The sequence below is a fragment of the Tupaia chinensis genome, unplaced genomic scaffold (genome assembly GCF_000334495.1).
Source record: "Tupaia chinensis unplaced genomic scaffold, TupChi_1.0 Scaffold143886_1, whole genome shotgun sequence".
Classification (NCBI taxonomy): domain Eukaryota; kingdom Metazoa; phylum Chordata; class Mammalia; order Scandentia; family Tupaiidae; genus Tupaia; species Tupaia belangeri.
The window spans coordinates 875880-897246 of NW_006203737.1; the positions used below are offsets into that span (position 1 = coordinate 875880).

General features: G+C 42.0%; 1 protein-coding gene and 1 pseudogene across 1 annotated transcript in view; one reads left to right on the forward strand and one right to left on the reverse strand.

The window, feature by feature from the left end:
• The window catches only part of IL13RA2 (interleukin 13 receptor subunit alpha 2), a 67998-nt gene that overhangs the window by 1147 nt on the left and 45484 nt on the right, over positions 1-21367 (forward strand). Inside the window, 2 exon segments of the mRNA XM_027767048.1 lie at positions 1820-1966; positions 4313-4405. Of these exon segments, the coding sequence (XP_027622849.1) occupies positions 4370-4405 (36 nt within the window). The 5' untranslated portion in view covers positions 1820-1966; positions 4313-4369.
• On the reverse strand, positions 14881-16429 carry LOC102483226 (pre-mRNA-splicing factor SPF27 pseudogene; annotated as a pseudogene).

Consider the following 21367-nt stretch of genomic DNA (forward strand, 5'->3'; position numbering starts at 1 on the left):
TTTTTTTTTTTGAGAGGTTTTGCTGTAGGGCACGTGTGCTCGCCAGAAAGACAGAGAGATAGAAAGCAAAGAAAAACTGCCCCCCCTACCCCCGGGGAATGGCCACGCCTCAATCCCTTCTCCTCTCGGGATCTTGGGCATGCACACACACGCACCCAGCGTGAGTTTATGTCATCGGGTCCGGGACTTGAACCATAGTCGACTACATGGGAGTTCAGCGACATAGCCATTACGCTAACTGCTGGTCCCAGCCAGGAGATCTAATGTCTAGTTCTAGATGGCCCTTGTCTGGCTGTGTGACCTTTCAGCGGACATCCCACCCCTCCCCATCTTAGTTTCCTCATCTGTAAAACGAGCCAGATGTGTTGAGTCTCAGAAGGAAAGTGAGAAAGCAAGCCGTCAGGTCCAGCACTCAAACCATGGCCAGCCATGTGGGAGTCCAGCGATCTTAACCACCATGTCTGCTGCCATCCCCAGAAATAACTGTTTAAACAGTAAAGTAAAACTAAAGGAGAGGCAGATCACCTGTTTATTAGATTGCTTTTAGTTTTTCAATGCAAAGGTCTTACCTATAAATGAAAAGCTGCTTTTCGGGTATCAGAGAAAAATATCTCCTGTATTTCACTATAGTTTGGGGGGTCAGGATGAGGGGAGGTGTTGCTTTTCCTTTGGATGTATTTTTCAGTAACTATAGGAAATGATAGGTGGCTCCTGCATATGGGCAAAGCAGAAGGCAGTTAGCAACTGAGATATACCCACTTTGCCACAGACCTTTTGGGTGCACTGTCCCTTTAATCATTTCATAATCCCTCCGGTGACAAGCATTATTGCCTTCACTTTAAAGATAAGAAAACTGAGATATAAATAGCTGAAGTGTCCTTCTCAGTCCTCTGTGACACTCTCCAAGGCAATGCTGAGAAGAAAAGCTATGTGGAATAATGCCTTCCATTTGGTCCATGGGATTGAGACTTGTGTTGGAGAGATGGGTAACTTACAAGAGCTTATAGAGTAGGTGGACAGTACAATTTGGGAGGCAGTTGACAAGAGCCTGCCCACAAATATTAACTTTATTGATAGTGACGTCACAGTCATTTTGCCTGAAATTTTGTAACTCAAGTCATTATTTAAACGTGTTTTGTTTTTATTTGCTTGGTTATTTATTTTAAAGAATTGTTTAATGGTGTGTATTTATTAATTTTTAAAAAATATTTTCTTTTGCCTTAGTCTGTGTGTGCTCTCCAGAAAGAGAGAGAGTAAAAGATAGACAGTGAGAGGCAAAGTGAGAAATCACCCCCCTAGGGGAGATGGCCATGCTGCAATCCTTTTTCCACTTTCCTCCTGGGATCTTGGGCACACACACATGCATCCTATGTGAATTTCAAACCACCGGGTCCAGGACTTGAACTGCGGTCACCCAGGTGAGAGTCCAGTGATGTAATCGCTGCGCCATCCTGGCCCTTATTATTATTATTTTTATTTGGCCAGAGAGAGAGAGAGAAAGCAAGGAAACAAGCCACCAGGTCCAGAACTCCAATCGTGGTCAGTCATGAGGGAGTTCAGCACTTTAACTACCACACCACCTGCCGGCCCCATTTTTCATTTTTTATTTTGTTTTTCTTTGCCAGTGGTGATGTTGGGGGACCTTTCAAATGCACATACCCATTGGAGGATTCATAAATGAAGTAGTTCACCACCTCATATCTCAGTAGGCAGTGTGGAATAGGAGAAAGAGCTCAGAGTTTGAAGAATCCACCACAGACTAGTTGTTTACCTTGCAGGTGATACTTAATCTCTTAGAACATCACTTTCTTCTTAACAGGTAATAATGCATATGCAATAAGTACTGAGAATAATACTCATAATGCATTGTACCCATCAGATGTGAGTAACCGTGGGAGAGTGGGAAGAACACAGGGACGGAGGTCGGGAGACTTGGTGGCTTGCCATCTTTGTTTCATTCATTCAGGTAAAATCGTTATTGAACTTCTTGTATGTGTCATACATTGTCACATAGGCCCTGGGGATACAACAATGAGCAATCTAAAGGCCCTGCTTTCTTCTATCTTAAATTTGAGTTTGGTGCTGATTAGCTACATCCATATTCAGGTCATATAGACGGGGATTAATGTTCTTTGCATTTCAGAGTCAAGAAACGAAAGATTAAGTGATACAGTGGTGAGCAAAATAATTATGATGTCTGGCCTCATCAAGTTTATAGTCAAATGGAGCAAAAGTTAATCACGTAGGGGCCAGCAGTTAGCGTAATGGCTATGTCGCTGGACTCCCATGTAGTTGAATGCAGTTGGCGTCCAGGACCCGGTGCCTTAAACTCATCCCAGACATGTGTGCGTGCGTGCCCAAGATCCCGAGAGGAGAACAGAGGAGAAGGGATTGCGGGGTGGCCATCCCCCCTGGGGGGGTGATTTCTCGCTTTCTGTCTCTCTGTCCACGCACCCTATAGCAAAAACCTCTCCAAAGGAAAAACAAAAACAAAAACAAAAGTTACAGATAATCTCACAAATTACTGTTAGAATAAAACCATAATGTCTCTGGGGTCAACAGGTGACATAGTGGTTCAGGTGCTGGACTTACACATGGCTGGCCATAGTTCTAGTCCCAGATGTGGTGGCTTGAAAATCACACTGGGCACATATGTGTGCATGCCCCAAAAATCCCAGGAGGAGAATGAAGACGGTGTGGCCATCTCCTCTGGGAGGTGATTTCTCACTTTCCCTCTCACTGTTTCTGTCTCTCTCTCTTGCAAGTATACATGCCCTGTGGCAAAAATCTTAACCAAAAAACGAAAAAAAAAAAAAGCTATGAGAACTCTAAAGGAAATGTAGTCAGTGTTCTCAAAGCATGTAACGAGGATCACACATCAGCGTCCCTGAATAAGTGACATCTGAGCCGTGATCTGAAGAATGAATCTGCTCGAACTTGGTCATCCTTCTACACATCCCAAGCTTCGTCTGTATTTCTCTTGGCTCTATTACATTCTCTTTGTTGGCTATTCCGAATTTTCTCTTTTTAAGTCTCCTACTCAGCTACCAAAGGGATTCATTCTCTGGAGGTGGGCTTGCCTCCTATTTTACATAGAAGATAAAAGCTATCAAGTGTGCCTCACCCCTTATCCACCTCTCCCATATTTCACACAAATGTTGATTTGTATCTTCACCCATGCTTTTTGTTCTGTCTCAGAGGTAAACCCAGCTCTCCTGTGGTCCAAGTTACGTCTTTCCTCCTGAGTTTTATATCCCATGCCATCCTCTTGCTTTCTTGGGGAACTTTTTCACCATTTTCTTACCCCCCCTCCCTTTTTTTGTATCTTTAACTGCTTCCTCTCTTTGAGTTCTTTTTTTAAGAGAGAGAGAGAGGAAGAGAGAGAGAGAGAGAGAACGAGAGAGAATGAGATAGCTTTTTAAATTATTTTTTACGTTTTATTATTATGACCACCTTAACCACTGTGCCTCCATGGTGTCCCCAAGTCCAATCTTTTAACATGACTCAGTTATGCCTATGTACATCTTATACTGAAGTCAAACTACTTGTAGATCTCAGAAGTCATTAAGCTTTATCAACTCCTTGAATTTGTTTAATCAATTTTCATTGAAGGGAAGTCCTTCTCATGAATTACCCCTCACCTCTTTGACACATGCCTACTCCTTATCTAGGAGGTAGCTTAGGCGTTACTTTAAGGATTCTTACCTAACCACCACTTCCAAGACCACATTGAACCTAGCCTCTGTGCTTCTGAGTGCTTGCCTCTTTCCTGGAACTTAGCACATTACCTCATAATTGATGTTGAGTCTAGACCAGAAACTTGGATATGCAAGAAATTTCACATTTTAAAAGGTTCTCTAAGCTACCTGGAATTCAGTATTCTGCCAGGCAAATAAGACATGTAATTCTAGTTCATCTTTGAGTTTGCTGCTGGGATATGCAAATGATCTGAGACCTTGGGTAACATCAAAATACCGGGGAGGCCTTTTTGGTCATTGACCACTAATCTTCTGTCAATTCCTTGATATATTTTCTGAAATACCATTGTCTCCACCTGGAATGGTCTTTTCATGTTTGCTGCTGCTGCTCCTACGCTATGTGTGGGGGACTGGATCATGACTGAGATTGAGTCCCCTCTGTCTAGAGCTGCACACTCATTGAAACTTTTCTAGGTTTTTGCCCCCCTTTTAGGCTGCTATTATCAAATGTTGAGCTGTTTTTTTGTTTTCCTCTCTCTCTAACCTCTACCAGATCCCTGACTCTGTTTTGTCTAAAATAAATGCCCCTTTCTCTTTTCTCAATACCCTAAAAGGAATTTCATCTGTTCACTTGAGAAACCTAGTGGCATTCCCAAGCATAAAGCTCTCCCATGAGCTTGGATTTTGAAAAAACAAAAGCCAGCAAGGTAAGTGTCTGTGTACAGCTTTTACTTTTTGGTCCAGGCAGCAGGAAGGATGAATCCTCTTGAAGAAGAAAGGATAAGGTGGTCAAACTATAGTCTTAAAATGGGAGAAGAGAGAAAGCAACCTGATAGCTAAACACAAATGGTTATCTCAAAATAATGTTACCCATACTTTTTACTTTTAGGAGACTATCCTCTTCACTAAATGGTGGGGGCCTTTTAACATATTGCAGAACTTCGTTCCCTAATAGTTCAGTAGAGAGTATAGAGGAGACACAAAATCCAGTCTAGGAGAGGGAGAAGAGCAAATTTATTGAAGGAAATACTACCTGAGCTAAATCTCAATGACTAGGGGTAATCTCGATGACTAGGAGTAATCTCAATGACTAGGCTAGTTAAAGCACAATTAATGATGCAGGATATTGCAGTGACTAGAGCCCCAACACCAATGTAGGATCCATCAGTGAAGCAACCAGATTCGAGTCTCATAGTCACAGAGAAGTTGAAGTGAGGACAAAAGGAAGGCATAGCAAAGCAGAGTTTATTGAAAGAGTAAAGCTCTCAACAGAGGAAGGGGTCCTGAAAGAGGATTGCCAATGTGGGATTTGGTCTGGGGTTTCTATCTTAGCTAGGAGGAACTTGTTTATACTTTTCCCTTGTGGAGTTCACACACTAGGCAGCTTATTCCTTTTAAACCAGTGGTCAGTGATTGCTTAAGTCTTTTTCTGAGAACTTTGGGCCCTAAAAACCCTTATCTAGGTTCTGGAATGTAGTGGGGACATGGGAAAAGCCATAATTGCTGTAATTGCTGTAGGTCATGCTACATAGGTTAATTACTGAGTCACTGCTGCAAGCTGTTTCTTGTGAATTTGGCTATTGTGACTCCATTTAGGGGCCTTATGTCCTGCTTACCTCTGTAAATGCCTATCTCCTGTCTCATTAGTATCAGTGGAATTGCAGGGACAAAGACTTAGAGATAAAATAAGACCCTGTTTGGGGGCTGGCAGGTGGTGTGGTGGTTAAGGTGCTGGACTCCCACATAGTTGACCATGGTTTGAGTCTTGGACCTGGCAGCTTGCTTTCTCACTTTCCCTATGTCTCTCTCTGGTGAAATTAAAATAATAATGATGATGATGATGATGATGATGAACAAAATTAAATCTTTTTAAAAAAAGAGAACAAGATCCTACTTTTCAAGACTTTTAAGTAGGAGATGAATCTGAAAGTATTTGTTGGTAGGATCCAGATAATAGAAAGCATTGACTGCCATGGTAAAGGGGTCATAAGTTATTTAATGAGAGACCATACAGCATAGAGGTTGAAGGCAGACACTCTGAAATGACACATCCTGGCTTTGAATCTTGGCTCACCCACTTGCTGTCTATGAGATTCAGCTAATTACATGCCTTTCTGTGTCTCAGTTTCTTCATTGGTAAAATGTGATAACATCAGTATCTCAATGCTGTGGTGAGGGTTGAGTTAATATAATGACATGCTTAGAAAGTACTGGCACTCCATGAGTATATTGACTTGTGAGTTATTATTTCATTATTTTGTAGAGCAGTGGGAAGCCAGTGAAAGAGTCTGGACATATTTGAGTTTTAGGAGTCACACCAGGTAGAGGGTAGAGAATGGCTTGAACCTGACTCACTGTAATATGTAAAATGCATAAAAGGTTACTGAGGCTGATTAGAGAGGATGATAATAAGGATTGGGGTTATACCAGTGAAGATGGAGTGATTCAGATGGAGTGATACAAAGGTATTTAGATCATGGAAACTTTAGGGTGTGCTATACATGCGTGAAGTGGCGGTGGAGGAGAAAGGGGAAAGGAATCAGGATGACTCCTAGGTTTCCAGCTTAGGACACTGTTTGTGAAATCATGCCACTATTTGATAAAGGAAATAGAGGAAGGGAATATGCTGACAAATTGTGTTAATCTTCTGAGTGTTCATAATCCCCATGTTCTTCATGTTCTTTGGAACAGAAACAATTAAATTACATCACTCATCAGTATTTTGATATCTTGTATTGAAAGATTATCTGGGTATTTTAAGATATGCCTAAGTGGAATTTAACCTCGTCCCAGGGAAGATATATTTTGTCCTCTATGCCTTTCTCTGATAAGTTTGTTATTTCCATAACTTAAAAATATTATTGAGAGGGGCCAGTAGGTGTTTGAGTTCTAGACCTGGTGCAAAATTCTGTGGGGACATGGAGGAGACAAGATTGCAACATGGCCATTGCCCCAGGGGTGATTTCTCACTTTTTCTCTCTCTGTCTTTCTCTGGTGAGCACATGTGTCCTATGGTAAAAACCTAAATACACACACACACACACACACACACACACACATATATATATATATACACACACACACACATACACATAAATAAGAACAATTCTTTGGTAACTGCAGTTTTGGAAATATTGAGATGACATGATAGGCTACCAATTGTGCTGGGCCAAGGTGACATGGTAGATCACTGGTAAATTTGTTTTTGATCAGTAGTCTGTCAGCTTGCCAAAACTGTAAGAACTTTGGAAATGACTAGTTCACAGTCTTACAGTTATATCAGTTCACTCATTCATTGGCCAGATATTTAAAATGTGCTATGTGCAGGTAATGATCTTACTATAGAAGCATAAGCCTAACACAAAAGCTGAAGAAATTCTGTTCTCATAGAGCTTACAATTAAGCAGAAGAGATGGACTTAATTTTAAAGAATCACAATGAGGGACCAGCAGTTAGTGTAATGGCCATGTCACTGGACTCCCATGTGGTCGACCGCGGTTCAAGTCCCAGAGGTGGCTTAAACTCACACCAGGCGCGTGTGCATGCATGCCCAAGATCCCAAGAGGAGAAAGGAGGAGAAGGGATTGCGGTGTGGCCATCACCCCTGGGGGTTTATTTCTCGCTTTCTGTCCTTCTCTGTCTTTCTGGCGAGCGCATGCTCCCTATAGCAAAATCCTCTCCAAAATAAATAAATAAATAAATAAATAATCACAATGATAAATAAATAATTGTAAACTCTAACTGCTGTGAAGGAAAAATTTCCAGTGGCAGTATACTATAATAGTTAAAAAGCACAAGCTTGGACCAGCCCATGGCCTGGCAGTTAAGGCAGCTGGGTCCCACGTAGCTGACTGCATGATTTGAGTCCTAGACCCAGAGGCTCTAAAACACATTGGACCTGTATGGCATGCATACCCGAAATCCTGAAAGGAGGAAGCGATAGAGGAGAAGGAATTGGAGCATGACCATTTCCCACGGGGAATGTTTTTTCCTCTCTCTCTGTCTCCCTTTGGTGAGCACACATATCATCTGGCAAAGGAAAAAAAAAGAAAAAGAAAAAGAAAGAAAGAAAGAGAGAGAGAAAGGAAGAAAGAAAGAAAAGGAAAAAGAAAAAAATGAAAGGAAAGCACGGGATATACAAGCAGGCTGATTGGGCTCAAATCCTGCTTTCTTTCACTTACTGTTTGTACAACCTTGGACCGGTGATTTAACCTCTCTGGGTCTCGGTTTCTTGTGTAAATGGAGACAATAAAGTGAGTAGAAGTTACCTAATCTAAGGGGGATAGAATGAGTATCCCAAGCAGATGGAGCAGCATGTGCATAGGCCCTGTGTTCAGAGTACAGAACACAAACAGGAGAATGCATAGAAAGTGGCTGAAGAAATAGTGAAAGGCCACAGTATTTCGACCTTGAGGACCAAGTCAAGAATTTTTATGTTTTTCCCTCAGATAAAAAGGAAACTATGAAGAAATTTTAGCAGAAACTTCCATATTCTGATGTGTATTATGAAAACCAAAAAATATACATTTCTATCTGCAGCATGTAAATAGCTGGAATGAGGCCAGAATAAATTCAGGGAGACATACTAAGAAGCTATTATAGGAGGACTGAAAGTGGCGTGGTGGTTAAGTTGCTGGACTCCCACATGACTGATTGTGGTTCAAGTCCTGGACCTGGTGGCTTGCTTTCTCACTTTCCTTCTCTCTCGTCAAAATTAAAGCAAACAAATAAATAAAATAATTCTTAAAAAAAAAAAAAAAAGCTTTTGTAGGGCCAGCAGGTGGCATGATGGTTAAGGCAACTGAACTCTGACATGGCCAACTACAGTTCAAGTTTAGGACCTACGGGCTTGCTTTCTCACTTTCCCTCTGTCCCTCTCTGGTGAGTGTATGTGCCCTTTAGCGAATTAAAGAAAAATAATAATGATGATAAACAACTAAATAATTCTTTAAAAAATTATTGTAATATTCCAGACAAATTATGAAATTATGATGGTGATGTGGGCTAGCATGGGAGAGGAGATGAATCTCAGTAGTTGCAAGGGATATTTGAGGAATGAACAAGATTTGAATATGGATTAAACATGGAGGATGTGGATGTCTAAGGTGGATCTGGTTTCTGGCTTGTCTTGTTGAACAGATACAGTAAGAACACTCATTTTCAGATGGATAATCTTGATTTTGGTGTTTGACACTTTGCATTTGAGGTATGTTTTGAGACTTCCAAGTACAAATGCTAAGAAAACAATTTGGTAGTCAGATCTGGAGATAAAAATAGTTTAGGCGGGAGATTTGAAAGTCATTGACATATGGAGGGAACTGGTTTCAGAAAAGCCAAGGGAAAAAATGTTTCAGGAAGGATGATGGTAAACAGCTGAATGCTTTAGAAGGATAAACAAGATGGGGATAAAAAGTATCAATGGAATTCAGTAGTACAGAGGTCATTCTAGTGGGATCGGTTTCTGGAGTCATGGATTGGTGGTGAAGAGAAGGAAGAACCCAGAAGAGAATAGAGCGATGAAGAGTGAGAGGGGAGCTGTGATGAAAATAGCAAAAGTAGATGATTCTCTCTGGAAAGTTGGCTGTGAAGAAGATGGGAGTATTGAGGCAGCAGATGGAGACAAATATGAGAGTGAGCTAGTTTGTTTTCATTTATTTATTTCCTTTTTTTTTTTGAGAGATTTTCATTGTAGGGCGCGTGCGCTCGCCAGACAGACAGAGAGAGACATAGAGACAGAAAGCGAGAAATCACCCCCCAGGGGGGATGGTCACGCCGCAATCCCTTCTCCTCCATTCTTCTCTCGGGATCTTGGGCACGCACGCACACGCGCCCGGCGTGAGTTTTAAGCCACCGGGTCCAAGACACGAACCACGGTCGACTACGTGGGAGTCCAGCGACATAGCCATTACGCTAACTGCTGGTTCCCTTTATTTCCTTTTTTTACGTTTTTATCATAGAGTGTGTGCACTTGCTGGAGACAGAGAGACAGAAAGCAAGAAATCACCCACAGGGGAATGGCCACATAGCAATCCCATCTCCTTTCTCCTTTCGGGATCTTGGGCACACATGTGCATGTGCCTGGTGTGAGTTTCAAGCCATCAGGTCTGGGACTCGAACTGCAGTTGGCCATGTGGGAGTCTAGCACATTTAATCACCACGCCATCTGATGGCACTCATTTTTAAGGTCAGGGAGGAATGAGCATGTGTAAATGCTAATACAGCTGAGATGTCTGTATCCACATGTGCGTCTTATGTGATTGGAGCATATATAAGAGAGAGAAAGAACTTTAAGTGTGTTTCCTGAAAATGTAAGCAGTGTTGGAATTTGAAAGACACTTGAGGAGTGTTACCTTAGATAGCAGGAAATATACTTTATTAGCAGGAGAGAAGGAAGGAAGAAAGGTTGTGGGAAAGCTCTTGTTTCAAATAAGGAACATGAGGGAATTTCCGTTAGATAGTTTCAATTTTGTTTTTCAAGAGACATGTATTGAGAGTAGGGGAGTACAAATGAGAGGATTGAAGAGGGTCAAAAATGTTTGGAATTGTCAAGAATGGAATGCATTGAACAAAGACATGTAGTAAGGCTTCCAGGTAGTACTATGGGCATATTTGAAATTATGTTATGAGTTGATCATGGAGCTAATCTATTGATTGACTTCTTTCATCAGTATTTATTTGCTCACTCATAGGCACAGAGAATCTGTGAGGTGGAGTCATCCAGGGTTGGGGTAGTGCTGATAGAAAGGCAAGGGGGCATATTTAGTTTGGGGGATGGAAGCTGATCTGGATTGAATAAAGAAGAAAAGGCAAAATCTGGCTGATAGATTTGGTAAAACAGACAAGCCTGTGAGCTGAAAGTTTTGCAAAGCCAAAACTGATCATGGTGGCAACACTTAAAAACAAGCTGGAATGAAAGATTATGGGAACATCAGTTACTTCTCTGGCCTGTGTTTCCCCATTTATATATAAGCCAGGGGATGGATGGGGGAAACCATCAATGTGCTTCTGTGTATAAATCTGCATATATAGCTCATTGTCCTTTGGTACGTGGCAAGAAACTCAGGAGAGCTGAGGAGCTCCCAAAGAGCATTCCACCCTTTTCTAAAGAGTGAAGTGGGGCTGGAAGGTAGGAGGTACTCGTCATCTTAGCTCCCCACCCTGACCCCAGGCACTCTATCAAAATAAGACAAAGTCATTCTCCATAGGTGTGATTCTGCAAGTAGTTTTCTTTTTTCCTAGGCATGTTTGACTTTGTTCATCCAGCAGTAATTAATCTCTAAGTATGGAATCAGCTATCTTCTTTATCTAGCACTTTAGCAGGAAGAACAGTGTATGCTGTTGATAGAATTAGCACTGACTCAACTGTGAGGAAACTTGAACTCTAGGGCATTCTGATAATAACCAAAGCATGTGGGGTGAGGAATGACAACGGAGCGATGTGGAGATAGCCTAGGACTAAGGCCGTGTTTTGTGTGCTGTCAGAACATCATACAGAAAACTGGAAACAGCTCATGGTGGGAGAGGAAGTCCTGTGGTACTGGTGGGCAGCTCATATCTGCAGAGCTGCCAGAGCGTCAGAGAGGGTCCTTCAGTACTTATTCTCTCTTGTATACAACATTAAGGACTTTGAAGACTTCAAAGGGGGATATGATATTAAAGTGATATCACATTATATTTTGTTCCTATGAAAAGTTTGTACTTCAGCACTCTGTGATTATAATCTTTGCAAGTGGAGTGGTTCAGTATGGCTTCTTTCCCAGGTATTTGGTTAGAAGCTTTAGCCAAGGGAAGTGCTATGAAGGCTCTATCTGGCCCTTCATGAGAATACTACAGGAGCTTCAGACTCAAGGGCTATGGAGAAAAGGAAGAGTTGTTTAAGTGTATGCTTCTTTGGGGGCTTGGAAATTTGGGGGTAAAATAATATGAATCCCCCCTCCCATTCGTTGTGAGACAGAGACAGTGAGAGGGAAAGTGAAAAATCACCTCACTCTCCCCAGGTGGTATGACCATGCTGCAATTCCTTTTCCTCCATTCTCCTCCTAGGATCTTGGGCAGGCATGCATGCACGCTCAGCTTGAGTTTCAAGCCTCCAGATCTGGGACTGAAACCACAGTTGGTTATGTGGGAGTCCAGCAATCACTACACCATCTGCTGGCCTCAAGGATATGAACTTTTTTTTTTTTGGAGAGGTTTTCTCTATAGGGCCCGTGCACTCGCCAGACAGACAGAGAGAGACATAGAGACAGAAAGCGAGAAATCACCCCCCGGGGGGGATGGTCACGACGCAATCCCTTCTCCTCTATTCTCCTCTCGGGATCTTGGGACATGAACTGTGGTCGACTACGTGGGAGTCCAGCGACATAGCCATTACGCTAACTGCTGGTTCCTAAGGATATGAACATTTTTGAAAAAAAAAAATTTTTTTACTTATTCATTCATCTATTTTTTAATTTGACCAGAGAGAGACAGAGGTTGAGAGTGAGAGAGAGAGAGGAAGTGAGAAAGCAAGTCACCAGATTCAGGACTCGAACCTTGGTCAGCCATGTGGGAGTGTCCAGCACCTTAACCACTGGTCCCAGGATATGAACTTTTAAAATATTTTGGGTGGAGATTCACTTCTTATTATTAGACTACAGTTTTTTTTTTTTAAGAATTATTTATTTAATTTTATTTATTATTTTAAAATTTATTATTTTTAAATTTTCAATGTGCTATAGCACACATGTGCTTACCAGAGAGAGATTGAAAGAGACAGAAAGAGCAAGAGGAGAGAGAGAGAGAGAGAGAGAGAGAGAGAGAGAGAGAGAGATGGAGCGAAGCCTGGCCATGTGGGAGTCCAGTGTCTTAACCACCACATCACCTGCTGGCCCCTACACTACAGTTTCAAAATTACTATTTTTGATTTACACATAATTGTTTATGTGTATGGGGAGTATATAAGCATCTCTCAGTACATGCATATAATGTATAGTGACCAGATAAGCACAATTATCACATCCATCACCTCAAATATTTATTAGTGCTCTATGTTGGGAATATTTAAAATCCTGTTTTAGCTTTTATAAGTGATATTTGGAAATATACAACTGCTGGTCCCACTTTTTGTCTCTTTGGTTAACAGCTATTCTGACTGGGGTGAGATGATAGCTCACTGTGGTTTTGATTTAAATTTCCCTGGGGGCAGCCCCCAGCTCTCCAGCTGTGCCCAGTTCCATCTGCAGCCTCCTGGCCAGTCAGGAACACTGAGGCAGGACCTTTCAGTGGCCGGCCCTGGCTCCAGCTCCTCAGGCCCCAGCTCAGCTCTCCCAACCTCTGCAGTCCCTTTCTTTCATACTCTTTTTTCTTCCCTCTTATATTGTCATCTTCTCCTCATCCTCCCACCCAGAGGATTCTAGACAGGTCTAGAATCATAGTTTTCAAATACCCTTGTATTGTGAGGTCCTCTGGGACCCTCACTTTTACTGATCCACCTGCGAAAAAGGAGAAATTGCTCTTCAGAAACCTGAATGATTTAAATTTCCCTGATGATTAGTGATGCAGAGCATTTTTAAAATTGTTCTTGTTGGTCTTATGTATGTCTTCTTCTGAGAAATGTCTGTTCAGATAAAAAGAGTTTGATATATTGGGTTGTCAGAAAAGTCATAATGCATTTATTTATTTATTTATATTTACTTTTTATTTTTTGAGAGGCTTTTTGCTATAGGGCACGTGCGCTTGCCAGAAAGACAGAGAGAGACAGAGAGACAGGAAGCGAGAAATCACCCCCCAGGGGGGATGGCCACGCCACAATCCCTTCTCCTCCATTCTCCTCTCGAGATCTTGGGCACGCACGCACACGCGCCCGGCGTGAGTTTAAGCTGTTGGGTCCGGGACTCAAACTGGTTGATTACATGGGAGCCCAGAGACAATAGTCATTATACCAACTGCTGGTCCCCATGATGCATTTTTACATAGAAAAACATTTTAAAAAAGTATGTCATGACTTTTCTGACAACCCTACATTGCTAAATAGCCCTCTAATTTGTTTTAGGTTACAGTTCTGCTTAAATAAAAAAGTGGTTTATTTTGGTTTCACATCACGGGGGTAGCCAAGCTGAAGAGTACACAGCTTTATTGCATGAGGTCAACAGGAGATATGGGCTGTCAAACGTGCTCTGCCATGCCTAGGGTGTTTCCCTTATCTGCTTGATCAGACGTGGCTCAATACCAAGATCAAATTCTAGGTGGAGAAAAGGAACAAGAGAGAAAGGGAGAGAAAAATGCATTTTCTTTAAAGGTCTCATTCAAGGATTGGAGATAATGCTTCTGTTTACATTTTTGAGGCCAAAAAAAATTTTTTTTGAGAGGTTTTTGCTATAGGGTGTGTTTGCTCGCCAGAAAGACAGAGAGAGACAGAAAGACAGAAAGCGAGAAATCACCCCCCAGAGGGGATGGGCCACGCCGCAATCCCTTCTCCTCCATTCTCCTCTCGGGATCTTGGGCACGCACGCACACACGCCCAACGTTGAGTTTAAGCCACTAGTTCTGGGACTTGAACCGCACGCAGTCAGCTACGTGGGAGTCCAGCGACATAGCCATTACGCTAACTGCTGGTCCCCTCAGGTTCTGTTTTGATGGTAAGACTCTAAAATCAGTAAGGAAGCAAGGAGGCATTGTTAGGGTCCTGAGATCGATCTAACCATTGGCGATGCAGAAAAGACGACAACAAGGCTTTTATTTTTTCAGCTAGCTGGGGTCCGAGTTTCTGCCTGACGCAACGGTCCTTAACAAGGACTCCGAGCCTAAGATAAAGAGATCTTTTATAGCTCAGAATTGCAATGCAGGAAGAACAGCCAGTAATTTTCCACTTGAGGGAAGGGGGCGTGTGAAAGCCAGCTGTCACTATATGTTTAGGTTTAGATTAGGACTTTCGGTTGAGGTCAGGTTGACCTGGCCCTGGCATCGTCAGGGCCCACCTGCACTTTGTTTATTTATGTGGTCTCAGACTCCTCGGGTTCTGTCCTTGAGGTTCTAACACGGTGGTGGTTGTGTCAATTCGGACTAACGCACACATACCCGGCGTGAATTTAAGCCACTGGGTCTGGGACTTGAACCGCAGTCGACTACATGGGAGTTCAGCGACATAGCCATTACGCCATCTGCAGGTCCCGCAAGAAGTTCCCTTCTTTTTTTTTTTCAAAGATGTGTTTAGAAATACCTCTTTAATAGACAAAAGCATAAATCAAATGTTTCCAACTTCTTGCACATGAGGAAAAGCTTTAAAAAAGATCCCTGGATACAGGGATATATGGTCCAGTGACTCAAAACTGATTCTACAACACGGTATTATTCTAAAGTCATACTTTACTTTAAAAATCTATAGTTTCTTGTATTGCTATAAAAATACCAAGATGAAACTCTTCATTTTGCTAAGATATGCAAACAGGGCTAGTGCAACAGTCTGCACAATCTATACTTTCTAAGCACTCAACCAACCCCAGTTCTATGAGATGGTGTTGTCTTTCAAAGTTCTGAGAGTTCAGATGCCTGTACCCTTTGAAAGCCCGACTTTCTTCCTTTCTGTAATACTTATGAAATTAACCTGTCTTTTCAGAAGTCTTGTCGGATGTTTTCTTTGTTTGCCTCTCCATGTTGCTGTTTAATTTGATAGATCTCATTTTCTAATTGCACAATATTCCGTTCAGTCTCATAATTCTTACTGACCAAGGAGACCCAGTTTGATTCCATTTCTCTCAATTTAGATCCAGCTGTGAGCTGCATGTTCTTACGCTGCCAGTTTAAATCTTGGATATGTTTCCTTAACTTCTGAAGCTCTTTCTGCACACGTTCAATCATATGAACTAGATTTTCATTATGTACTTTCTAAACATGCATCTGTGCTGTGACATTAGCTCCAGATTCTCAATTCAAACTGCTTGATGCTCTGAGCCATAGAATTATTTATACATTCTTGCCATGCAATAATGTCATTTTTCCGACCTGGAAAAGGAGCTGGAACCTCATATGTTTCATGCTGAGCAATTCAATTGGTTGTCCAGCAGCCAGTCTGTCAACTAAGAAGTTCACGTTTATGAAGCCCAATCAGCCCACAAAAAACCCCACAAAGTTCTGCCCAAATACACGTAAAAAATAACTTTTTTGGGGGTGGGGGGGGTCAAAAGAATTTTTAGAAAGTAAGCTTACAACATTGCAAGACAGATTTAATCTTAAAGTCATAGATAGAAAATATTATGAAGTCAAGGAATTAATAAAAAAAAGTATCAAGGAGAAAGACTGCCCCAATATTTATTTTAAAATTTATTCCGTGAGTGAAAGAGACAGAGAGACACACAGAGAGAGAGAGAGAGAGAGCACTCCCAACAGGATCTTTTTTTTTTTTTTTTTTGGAGAGATTTTCACTGTAGGGCGCGTCCGCTCGCCAGACAGACAGAGAGAGACATAGAGACAGAAAGCGAGAAATCACCCCCCAGGGGGGATGGTCACGCCGCAATCCCTTCTCCTCCATTCTCCTCTCGGGATCTTGGGCACGCACGCACACGCGCCCGGCGTGAGTTTTAAGCCACCCGGTCCGGGACACGAACCGCGGTCGACTACATGGGAGTCCAGCGACATAGCCATTATGCTAACTGCTGGTTCCCCCAACAGGATCTTGATGTCCCCATCCACCTCCAGCCTTAGCCAACCTCGGATCATGGACACTTATGTGCCCCTCAGTACCTCTCGGTCACCATTTGGTCCTGCCCTAGTATTTTAAAATAAGGAGAAGTGATCCAAAACTATATTAATTTCCACTGAATAGAACAGAGAAACATCGGTCAAAAAGCAAAAGGACCAAATGAAAAAAGAAAAGTAGAAAGAAGAAAAGAAGAGGGAAAGGCAGAAGAAAGACAGGCAAGAGGGAAAAGCAGACAGCCTGAAATGATGAAATAGCTAGGCCGTCCTGACGTGTATTGCAGTTCTGAATGGGGCTTTTCATGAGGGTATGTGGAAAGTTTGTGAGTGGGCCAGTTGGTAGCGTGGTGGTTAACGAGACTGGATCCCACATGGCTAACTCTAAGGTTCAAGTCTGGAACCCGGCGGCTTGGAAAACACACTTGAGCGTGTGTGTGTGTGCCCAAAATCCTTTCAGGAGAATGGAGGAGAAGGGGTTATGGTGAGGCCATCTTCTTTGGAAGGTGCTTTCTCACTTCCTTTCTCTCTGTTTTTGAATTTCTCTGGTGAGTGCATGCGCCCAGTACAAAAAAAAAAAAAAAAAAAAAAAAAAAAAAAAAAAAAAAAAAGTGAAAAAAGAAAAAAAAAAAGAAAAAAATAGTGAGAAAGTGAAATTAAAGAATGAGCTTATTTTGGTCTAATTTAAAAAAAAATAAATCCATATACCATTGTTTTCATAATACACATTTTTCATGTATACTTTTTGAGGACCTCTTTTACCTAAACAAAAATAAAAATAGTCCTGCCTAGGGATTTGCACTTACTGGAACTCTTTGGGGTTTCTTTCAAGTAAACTGTATTTTGTCTTTGACAGTATTTGACAGGGGGGAAGGAAAGCCATATTGTTTGATCCATGAGTTTCAAAGTTTCCAAAAAGGAAAAAAAAAGGCTGTGATGTTCCCATTCTGCATTTTGAAAGAAGGAGGAGGGCCTAAATTTCTGATATTCTCTTGATTCAAATCTTCAGTCATGTTTCCAGAATAATAAATTTTTAAAAATGCTTTATAAAAGTAGAGTTAATGTAGTTATTTCGGATGAAATACAGAAAACAAACGTATAAGAAAACAAATGAAACTTCAGATTACACACAGAAAGTACAGATGTTGTATAGTTTGGAGAAATGGCTAGGTTTTAAAAGTAATATTTCACTAGCAATGCAAGAGTGGGAAATAGTTTTATGAAACAATGTGAGCAGATGGGAACTGTCAAATACAAAAGTACCGTTTACTTGAAAGATTTTATATGCCTTATTTGCAATTCTAGAAACAAGCAACACTTTATTCCATAAAATAAGAATAAGTGTTCTAGTGAACATTGGAGGAGATTGGTTTTGTAGACCGAGACGGGCCAAAGAAAGCAGAAAGTACAAAAAATGGATTGCCTAGGTCTTTTTCTTTTTTCCTTGCTATGGGACCCTTGTGCTTGCTGAAGAGAGATAAAACAGAGAAATGTGTGTGGGGGGGGAAGGGAGAGTGAGAAACCATCCTCCAAGGGAGATGGTCACACCGTAATCCCTACTCCCTCATTCTCCCCTTGAGATTCTGGGCGTGTGCGCGCGCGCACACACACACACACACACACACACACACACACACACACACATGCACGCACCGCATCAGTGTACTTTTCCATTTTCAAGCCACTGGATGTGGGACTCACACAGCGTGCTCAGTCATATGGGATCCAGCTGATCTAACCACCATGCCACCAGCTGGCCCCAAGGGATTGACTACTGCAAAGTTACTTTCTTTTTAATGCAGAGTCAGGGAGACAGAGCAATAAAAAAAATAACTAATTAGTTAATAACAGGTTACTTCCAGTTACTTTTTCTTTTTCTTTTTTTTATTTTGAGAGGTTTTTCCTATAGGGCGCATGCGCTCGCCAGACAGACAGAGAGACAGAAAGCGAGAAATCACCCCCCACGCTGCAATCCCTTCTCCTCCATTCTCCTCTCTGGATCTTGGGCATGCACGCACACGTGCCCGGCGTGAGTTTGAAAGCACTGGGTCTGGGACACGAACCGCGGTCAACTATGTGGGAGTCCAGCGACATAGCCATTACGCTAACTGCTGGTCCCTCCAGTTACTTTTATGAAAGGCTTAACACAAAGGGAATTTTGGGGCTGGCAGGTGGCATGGCTGGCCATGTACAAGTCCAGTACCTCAGCCATCATGCCACCTGCTGGACCCCAAGATTTTTAATTTGGTCTGTTGGGGGGTAGTGTAGGAGTTTACTCCAAAAGAGTATCCTCCTATAATTTTTGTCTAACAGTTATAAAAAATAACCTAACTAAGAATGTGACCAAACTGAGGGTAAGAATACTAGTACTCTCAGTTACCATCCTTTTGACTTCGTGGTTCAGGATGTAGGTTATGTTGTTTGCATAGTCATGCATTTCCTTGATTTTGTCTTTCTAACCGGAAGAGAGACCATTTGATTGTTCTACAGATGGCTGCATATAAATTTTTACTTCTTTTTTTTTTTGGAGAGGTTTTTGCTATAGGGCGCGTGTGCTCGCCAGACAGAGAGAGAGACAGAAAGCGAGAAATCACCCCCCAAGAGGGATGGCCATGCCACAATCCCTTCTCCATTCTCCTCTCGGGAACTTGGGCACGCACGCACACGCGCCCGGCGTGAGTTTTAAACCACCGGGTCCGGGACACAAACCGCGGTCGATGACATGGGAGTCCAGCGACATAGCCATTACCCCAACTGCTGGTCCCGGTTACATATAAATATTTTGAACTTTTGAAAGAGCAAAGCACATCAGGGAGAGTACTATTACAACTCTAAGGCAAATAATACCAAGAGTTTGGAACCAAACCAATTAAAATCAAATAGATCAAGGAAATGAGCCAGATGAAGTCTACTCATTTTAACCAAGTAGCCTATTACATTTTGCAACGGAATCTCTGTAATACCTATGTCTTTATCCCTTTGCTATGGGAAGTGGTAGAAACTGTAGTTTCCTCCCCATTCAGCAAGTAGATAAGAATTCTGTCAGCTATTCCCAGGATTGGGTTAAATTAAAGCAGGGACTGGCAAATTTGCAAGTCACCTGCAGAAGCTACTATGAAATTCTTTTTTTGTTTTGTTCTTGTTTTTGTTTTAAAGATATTTTTGCTATGGTGTGTGCACTCACGGGAGAGACAGAGAGACAAAAAGTGATAAATCACCCCCCCCCCAGGGGGGGTGGGGCAACTGCCATACCTTCTCCCTTATTCCATTATCCTCTCAGGATTTGGGGCACACATGCACACATGTCCGGTGTGAGTTTTAAGCTGCCAGGTCCAGGACTCAAACCATGGTTGACTACGTGGGAGTTCAGTGATGTAAGCATTGCACCTTTGCTGGTCCCACTATTGTGAAATTCTAATTTCTGCATTATCTTGCCAAGTGAAAAAGAGAAGCATAAACAAGGAAAAATAGAATAGGGTGTCATCTTATGATTAGGGAGTCTTGTTTTGTTTTTAAAATTTTATTTATTATTATTATTTGAAAATTTGCTATAGAGTACGTGTGCTATAGAGATAGATACACACATGCACACACACACACACACACACACACATACAGAGAGAGAGAGAGAGAAAGAGAGACAGAGAAAAAAAGCAAGCTGCTAGGTTCACAATCCCCAGCCATGTGGGAGTCCAGTGCCTCAACCACCACTCTACCTGCTGGCCCTGGAAGTCTTGTGTTTGATTTCTTAGAAAAAAAGCTATCTATAGTGTGAAGTCAAAAACTTCCCTCATTTGTAGTTTAGATGTCTCTTATGGCATTGGGCATTTTGGATTAACTATGTGACCCACACATCAGGCACAAGACTTATCCCTTAAAATTTACATCGAATTGGAACCAGCAGTTAGTGTAATGGCTATGTTGCTGAACTCCTATGTAGTCAACGGCGGTTCGCGTCCCGGACCCAGTGGTTTAAACTCACGCCAGGTGCGTGTGCGTGTGTGCCCAGGATCCCGAGAGGAGAATGGAGGAGAAGGGATTGTGACGTGGCCATCTCCCCCTGGGGTGTGATTTCTCACTTTCTATCTCTCCATTTCTCTCTGTCTTTCTGGCGAATACACACGCCCTATAGCAAAAACCTCTCAAAAAAACCCACAAAACAAACAAAAAAAAGCAAAAAAAAAAACCTAAAAAAAAATTTTTATCTAATTGTGGGGGCCGACAGGTGGCATGGTGGTTTAGGGTGCTGGGCTCCCACATGGCTGACCATGGTTCAAGTCCCGGACCTGGGGGCTTGCTTTCTCATTCTCTCTCTCTCGCTCTCTCTCTCTGCCTCTCTGGTCAAATTAAAATAAAATAAATGGATGAAATCAAATAAAATAATCATCTTAAAAAAAAAAAGAAATTTACATCAAATTGTCCAGCTTAGCCGTTTTTGTTATTAGTTGGAGAATTAGAGCCAGCAATTGGAGAAAACTAGCATTCAGGATCTAGTCAAGTGTATAGGTGGATCATAAAAACTCAAAAACAACACACGGGGTACAGTATAATAACAGGAGCACTATAGTTTTTCTTCTGAAATAATAACTTTTATCTTTATCGTTTTTACCAAAGATAATCACTGTAAGACCAGTTTTTTGCCAAATAAATTTAGTCTCAGACTTGGCCTAATTATTACATAAGTGCAGTAAGAATAATCATATATACTCTAAATTTGCTTTGTCAGAACGTTTCGCAAGGAATCATAGATTGGGCTTTTAAAAAACATCTCAGTGTGGGAACCAGCAGTTAGCGTAATGACTATGTCGCATCCCGGACCTGGTGGCTTAAAACTCATGCCGGGCGCGCGTACGTGCGTGCCCAAGATCCCGAGAGGAGAATGGAGGAGAAGGGATTGCAACGTGATCATCCCACTGGGGGGTGATTTCTCTCTTTCTGTCTCTATGTCTCTCTCTGTCTCTCTGGCGAGCGCACACGCCCTATAGCAAAAACCTCTCAAA